The 7,376-nt window shown below is 45.2% G+C and overlaps 1 protein-coding gene across 1 annotated transcript in view; it reads left to right on the top strand.

The window, feature by feature from the left end:
* Positions 1-7,265, top strand: part of qin (tudor domain-containing protein qin) — a 59,765-nt gene extending 52,500 nt beyond the window's left edge. The window contains exons 4-10 of the mRNA XM_036822000.3: positions 1,892-2,095; positions 2,161-2,312; positions 2,385-3,080; positions 3,137-3,274; positions 3,336-3,787; positions 3,847-6,272; positions 6,333-7,265. Coding sequence (XP_036677895.3) covers positions 1,892-2,095; positions 2,161-2,312; positions 2,385-3,080; positions 3,137-3,274; positions 3,336-3,787; positions 3,847-6,272; positions 6,333-7,046 — 4,782 coding nt within the window. The 3' untranslated portion in view covers positions 7,047-7,265. The remainder of the gene's footprint in view (positions 1-1,891; positions 2,096-2,160; positions 2,313-2,384; positions 3,081-3,136; positions 3,275-3,335; positions 3,788-3,846; positions 6,273-6,332) is intronic.
* Positions 7,266-7,376: the final 111 nt, after the last annotated feature.

Below are 7,376 nucleotides of genomic sequence, written 5' to 3'. Positions count from 1 at the left end.
AACTGGCCAAAATGAACTCGACTGTCTGTCTGCACATCCGTCTGCGATCAACTGAAGTCGGGCTTATTTACCGCAAAGTTTATTAAACAAAAATTTATGTTCAATTGCGTTTAATAATCGCATTTTCGCCGACTTTTTTGTTGTAACTTTAATTGCCCACTAATAGTTTTAATGTTTCTGCCAAGTGTTATATGAAATCAATTTAGAACTACTGCCGAAAGATCCATCAAACGAGACCGACAAGGTTATGTAATCTCCAAAGGCACATTAAATCAATGTCTACAGCCGAGTAGATCAAGTTATGACAACATTTATCTATCGCAGAGTTTCTAAAATGATGGCAACTATTACGGGTTGATTGATATTTGGTTGGCCAGTGGATTTATGATCATACACTAATCAGCCCGAGGCGAATTTAATGTTTCTTAATTATTTTAATAATAACAAATATTAGTTATTCTTGCCAGAAGGGGTATCATTACTCTTGATTTTTATTTATATTGCAGTAACATTTTTTATATAGTCCATAACTTCTTGATTATATTGATGAATTAACAGCTTTCTCAATATTTGTATCTACACAGTTAACTTATCGTAATTTTTCGCGGTATTCAACCTCTCAAATGTTAATGGAATAATTTTATAAATAAATTAATTATTTTTACTATCAAAATTTAGCCTTGACCCAATTTTTGATTTGTACTTTAGAAAACTTTTTTTTTAATATTAGGCTACTTATAAAAATAGTTTCTTGGTTTGGCTTCATATCTTTTTAATTTGGGCTTGCAGATAATTGAAAAGTATTTAGCCATAAGAAACTAATTGTGGACTGCACGTGAATATAAATCGGGCTGGGGACTTTTGATGGACAAGGTAAACAATGGAAATGCCTATGTCGATATTAGGCTCTCAAACTCGAACCCAAACCCTTGACAAGGTCAGCCGAATTGATTTCACATTGCCCCAAGCGACGGGAATGGCAAAACGATCCGAGTTTCGTTTTAATGATGTGCCAGATTCGGGCTCCTACATGGTTTCATTTACACGACAACTCTTGAGATTGGATCGCTCGATGGTTGCCCTTTTATGGCAGAACGGCCCGTTGGCGCGAACTTGCCTGTCATCTGCTACAAATCAGCTGTCATAAGCCCGATCCAAAGCGATCCGATCCAAGCCAGCATTATTTCGGTGATTTTTACAATCACTTTCAAAAACCCAGCTAACAGCCAAACAATCTTTGATAATGATCGTCATTGCCGTTCGACGAGAGGCAAAGCAGATGATTGTGATTAAGACCCAACTGAAGAAGCAGTGTTGGCCGTTTTGTTTAGAAAGAAATTAACAACCAATAAAGGTTTAACGGAAGGAAACCTTAAGAAAATCATGAAAAAATATTAGTTCTGAATTTCATAGCCAGATCTATTTATTAAAATCTCATGCATTTTTTTCCAATTTTTATTGCTTTTCCTCGAAATTAGTACTATACTCACAAGCACTGATTAAGAGAAACAATATGCATTCATTCTAAATAAACTCTAGTCAAGTATAAAGTAGGATGATTTTAATATATGGAGAAGAATAAAATAGATATAAAGTATGATATTTTTATTATGTTAATTTATTTTATAGTAATCTTTTCTTATAAAACAAACAAGCCGAACTGGCAGCTCTGAGAAGAAGTTGCCACCGATTGCCTGCGATTGGGAAATGCACAATTATAAGACGCTCGCCGTTCACCTGGAGAGTGAGATGAAGAGGTGGATAGGTGAGGTCGGGTTAGGTGGCAGCCACTTCCAGCCGCGGAGTCATTAGAATGTGCAACGTATTAATCTGCATGGCTATCTTCATCCACTAACCAGCAGTCTCTCCCCCTACCTCTTTGCATTCACAGGTGGTGCGAGCGGCCAAGAAGAAACTAAGCGACTATGCCTCCGAAACGCTGGCCAGCATCTCCAAGCGTTTCTGCCACCTGCACGGACTGCTCCAGGTGGCCGAGCTGCAGGTCATCGAGAAGCTGCGCGAGTCCAGTCTGCCACCGCAATTGGAACTCAACGAAGCCATGGGCACTCTGAGTGGCTACGAAACTGTGATCAAGGTGGGTTATATATATATAAATGCATTAGTACCAATCCTAAATAAAGAAATCTTTTCAAAAATTAGCGCCTAAAACATTGGTTGCAAAGTGGATCCGAGGGCAACATGGGTGTGCCCGATGATGTATCCTTGAGATGGCTGATCGAACTGATTGGCGACCATATCGAGAAGATTCCCACTACTGTGCAGGTCAGCAAGATCGAGGCAAATCCTTACCGGTATGTGATAAACTATGCTAAAGATTGAATCCCTTAAACATTATTTTAATATTCTTCTTTTCTATAATTCAGCGTGACTTCCAGCCGTTTCCTAGACATGTCCAACATATTCAAATGCGAATTTGTGGACCCCAAGATAAAAGTTAACTTCAAGACAGATTTTGAAATGAGTCGCAGCTTGTCACTGTCGACCAAGGAGGACTTAACCTTCTCCAAGTCCTCCAGCAATGGCTTTGAGAACATTCTCCAGCCCAACGTGATGTCAACCCAAAATTCGAGACCAAAGTCAATGTCCCAGAAACAAAAGAAAAGGACCAAAAAGGCTCAGAAGGCTAAATCTAGTCTAAACTCGACTACTGCAACTACCGATGAGTTTCCTGCAAGGGAATCGGATTTCGTACAGAGCTTCTCAGCCTTGGACATTACCAAACCGAATTGTACACAGACTTCTAAGGCAGAAGACAAGGGTGATTGGTTCAAAACCGATGCACTGGTTAAGGTGCGATCTGTCAACTCCCCCGAGGATTTCTATGTTCAGGGCATCCATGCTGCCCAGCGATTGCGCGTCGAGTTGGACACTTTTGCCCAGACACTCTCCGAAAGCCGCTCCACTCCGCCGACGATCGTGGTGGGCCAGCACTACATTACCTACCACAAGGAACAGGATCGCTTCGATCGTGCCATGGTCAGCCAAAAGCTGTCCACTCGGGATACCTTCAAGGTATTTTTGCCGGACATTGGCCTCTACATGGAAGTGCACAGCAGCAAGTGAGTTTTCTACATGGAAGGCTGAATTTTGTTACTGATATTTCTTATCCTTGCAGCTTTCGAGAGGTGCCGGAACGTCTGGCCCACCTGCCGTACTCCGCCGTCCACTGCAGCCTAAGGGAGCTGATGCCCAACCACGGTGGTTCCGAATGGGATACTAGGGCCAGCGCCTTCCTCAAGCAGATAGTGCAGAAGTATATACTTCCAGTTCACAGTAGATTCATAATTAATCTAATATATTGCATTCTCCTACAGCAATCCTGTTCATGTGATCGTGAAGAAAGCTCTGTCCCATGAGCTACACGAGGTGGACCTCATCACCAGCAACTACAATACTGATATCTCCGTGCGTGATTCTTTTTTATACTCTGGCCTGGCGCGCTCCCGCTGCGGCCGAGCGCCAGCCATTGGCCATCAGTGGCTGCAGCCTGCTCCGACTATGCTGCGCCTGCCGAGGATGACGTTCCAGTTTGGCGACGTACTGATGATCCAGATGCTGCACGTCGAGGACCCGCAAGAGTTCTATGTTATGCGCCACGATCTCGAGGCGAAGCGTTGCTTTCTGCAATCCAGCCTCCAGGGATCCATGGATCGGATTAACATTAGTCAGCTGCAGAACATTTTCCTCGGTCGACTGCATCTTGGTTGCGTTCTGCAGTCGGATGGACAGTGGAAGCGCGCTAGCATCGAGCAGATTCTACCCGATGGTGAGTGGGAGACTCCATTTCCTTTAACTACATCCAATAATATTTCATTCTCTGCTCAGGTTATGTCCTAGTGCGCCTGGTGGACGATGGTCCTAGCCAAAAGGTATTTTGGGACCAACTGTTTGTGCTGCCCCAGAACTTTTGGGACCAAGAGTTCGCCATCAAGTGCTGCCTGGCGGATGTGGAAACCCGTGCGGAGCTGGCCTACATGTGGACCCCAGAGGCGACGGCCTTCTTTAAGCAACTCACCTCGAATCCCAAGCTGCACATGGAGGTGATCCGTTCCACGGCGGATGTGGTATACGTGGCGCTAAATTTTATACGTTCCGGTTCAGAGACCACAAGCGTGGGAGTTCAACTGGTTGCCCAGGGGTACTGCACGTCGAGTGGGGAGAGCAGTAAGATGATTAACCCACCCGAATCCAACCGAAGCATACGCCTCGATGCGGAAACGCGCCGGTTTCTGGCACTTCAGAAGGGTCAGCCCGTGGAACTGGCTCCTTACCAGAAGGCCGATAAAACTGAGCGCAACAAGCGAGTGAATGTCATTGTTCTCCACGTCCGGCAGCCGGATGAGTTCTATGTGACCCTTCCCCATTTCCAGCCAGCCATCGACCATCTGCAGATGGCAGTGCAGGAGGCAGCTGCAGTAATGTGTCAAGATATGATACCCAGGACCAATTGGCAGGTAGGCGAGATGTGCTATGTAAGAGTCAAATCTAAGTTTGATTCAGAGGTGCTCTGGCATCGTGGAGTTGTGACGAAGGTCATCCCTCCTCGAAGCAATTCCGAATCGGTCCGCTACCAAGTTCAGTTGAGGGATTTAGGTGAGCTGGTCGAGAATGTGTGCAGCACTTGCATGACCAACATTGACGAGGCCAACATGCGCATCTCCAACAGCGCTAAGCGTTGTCATCTACACGGAGTTCGATCAATCGGTGATGGGTGGTCTGAAGATGCCATTGAATTCTTTATGGATCAGTTGCAAGCCTACGATGAAATCTATGTTACCGGCAACGGGCATACGGATAACTCTTTGAGCGTTGTGCTCTGGGGCTCCCACACGCTAGTCAGTGGACCCTTTTCGCCTGCTCGAACTAAGTATGTTAATATCAACAAGACCCTTCTGATGGCCGGTATGGCTGAGAAGGATCTCAATTCCGATAACGAAGACCAGCAGTCGGTGCTGGAAAATATGAGCGCTCGCTCCACAGGAACTGCCAAATCCATTGACATTAAAGCCTGGCAATCCTATATGGACAAAATTGATAAGATTGATAAGGCAAAAAACATTGATCCCTCAGAATTGCCAAGAGTAAAACCAGGCTTCGAGCACAACGAGGATATGCCTCCGCTGGAACTGCTCGAGGATTTGGGAAAGGCCAAGCCAACGATTGGTCAGACATCACCACCTGCCGGTTGGACAACGCCGCGTAAGTGTGAGAAGACCATCTTCACGGCGATCGCCACCAATGTGAGCTACGAGTGCTGCATCTACCTGACTTTGGCCAACGACAAGCCCTTCCTAGAGCACATGCGCAACCTGCTGGTGCGAAAGTACAAACCTCTTATGAATAAGCAGCAGGAGCGATCCACGTCCTATACGTACGAGGTGGGACAACCGGTGCTGGTCACCTATCACATGGACAACCTAATCTACCGAGGAATAGTGCAGCGCTTGCGAAACAATCACGAGGAGTACACTGTTTACTATGTGGACTACGGCAACATGGAGCAGGTCAAGGCGGATGAGATGCTGCCATATGCCCCGTTCCCGGAACTGAACGCCATGTGCTTCCTGGTGACGATAGACGGAGTGCGATCGAAGCAGGGAAAGTATTCCATTAAGGAAATGGACACGGTCCACCAGGCTGTGGTCATGAAGCTGAGCAGTGTGCGTATTGTGGACGCCAAGGGAGAGGGTTCCAAAAAGATACCCACATGCCAGATCAAGGTGGGCAATCTGGACATTGGCGCTATGATGATACTGAGCGGCATATCGGTACCAACCGAAAACTCAAAGAGCAAGCAGAAATCTTTATTTATCCCCTCCCAAAAAGCGCTCGAGGAGTTTAAGGTATTTGACGAACTCGAGAATTTGGCTTCCGGGGAAGGTGAATTATCAGACGATGAAGTGGGCAAAACCCAGCGTAAAGGCGAAACCATTTCGCCACCTCCCTCTAAGAAAAAGTACATGGTAAACAGTAAGGAAGTGGAGGCCTTTGAGTGTGATCAGGATTTTGATTGCCAGCAGGCCGCAGAGGAAATGTATCTCAACAATAGTTTCTTTCTCCCCGACTTTGATAAATACGCTGGCGAAAGTGGAAATGAATCGGGACTTGATGGTTCAGATGATGAGATGTTATCAAATTCCACTGAAAGTAAAGAGATGGAGATGGATGAGAAATCGGAAGAAAGTCAGATGGAGCCGCTGAATTCTTTGGCCGCAACTCAGTTGAAGCGCCGCATTGAACTGCGCCAAAAGGTAGAAATGCAAAGTTAGTTATATTTCCCATAAATATCTGATAAACTTGTTACTTTTCAGGAAATGAAGGACAATGTCAGCTTTTCCCCAATGGACACTTCAACAGTTCGATCTTACTACGATGCAAGTGGCAGTTTCAAGACGCTGAACCTGCCCAACGGAGTAAAGCAGTTTCAGTGCACTGTGGACAGCGTACTTTCGGCCACGGAGCTTCAGATCGCGCCATGTCTCACTGAATTTACCAAGTACGACATCAGCCTGGTCCAAGAGACGAGCGCTTTGATCAAGGATGCGGAACCGCTGAAGAAACCCAGTTTGGGTGACTTGTGCCTGGCCCGCTACTCGAAGGACAAACAGTGGTACCGCGCCATCATCAAGGAGATACCACCATTTACTCCCCCAAACACTCCTCAGGCCACCGTCTTCTACATCGATTTCCATGACACCGAGAAAGTTTCTTACAACCACCTGAAGGTGATGCCCAATCAGTTGTTCATGTTCCCGCTGCGCTCGTTCCGTGTCAAATTGCATGGCGTGAAGAAAAACAAAAACTTTGGTGAAAAGTCAGTGCGCCAGGCATTGCAGGCCTGCCTCTGCAAGTATCCGCTGGTCTATGCCCGGGTTCATTATCCCCTCAACTACCATTCCAACAAGAACGACCGATCTGATAGCGAGTCCGATCTCATCGAAGTGGAGCTCTTCGAGAACAGGCACAAGAAGAAGCTGGTGTACCAATCCCTCTGTGAAAACTGGATGTTCCTAAAGAAAACCTAAAAAACCTTCAAAAGCCAACAACAATATTCAAAATATTATTATTTTCAATTTCAAATATGCGACCTCAAAATCAATACTACTAAAGAAAGACTACATAACTGAATATGTATCACATTATTACTTTATATTTTAATTTACTCATTATTTAAATACCATCAAGTGTTCATATGACCATTAAGATAAATGTATTTTAATAAAAGGCCATTACATTACAAGAAACCGGAAATACTTTTTAGTTTACTAAAACATCCTAAAGTAATTCACGGTGAGTATGCTCAACGTCAGTAAGTAAATAGTGCGGCACTGCACCCATTTCCTCAACTAAAACCA

This window comes from Drosophila suzukii, chromosome 3 (assembly GCF_043229965.1).
Source record: "Drosophila suzukii chromosome 3, CBGP_Dsuzu_IsoJpt1.0, whole genome shotgun sequence".
NCBI lineage: Eukaryota > Metazoa > Arthropoda > Insecta > Diptera > Drosophilidae > Drosophila > Drosophila suzukii.
This window is presented reverse-complemented; position numbering and strand designations above follow the sequence as displayed.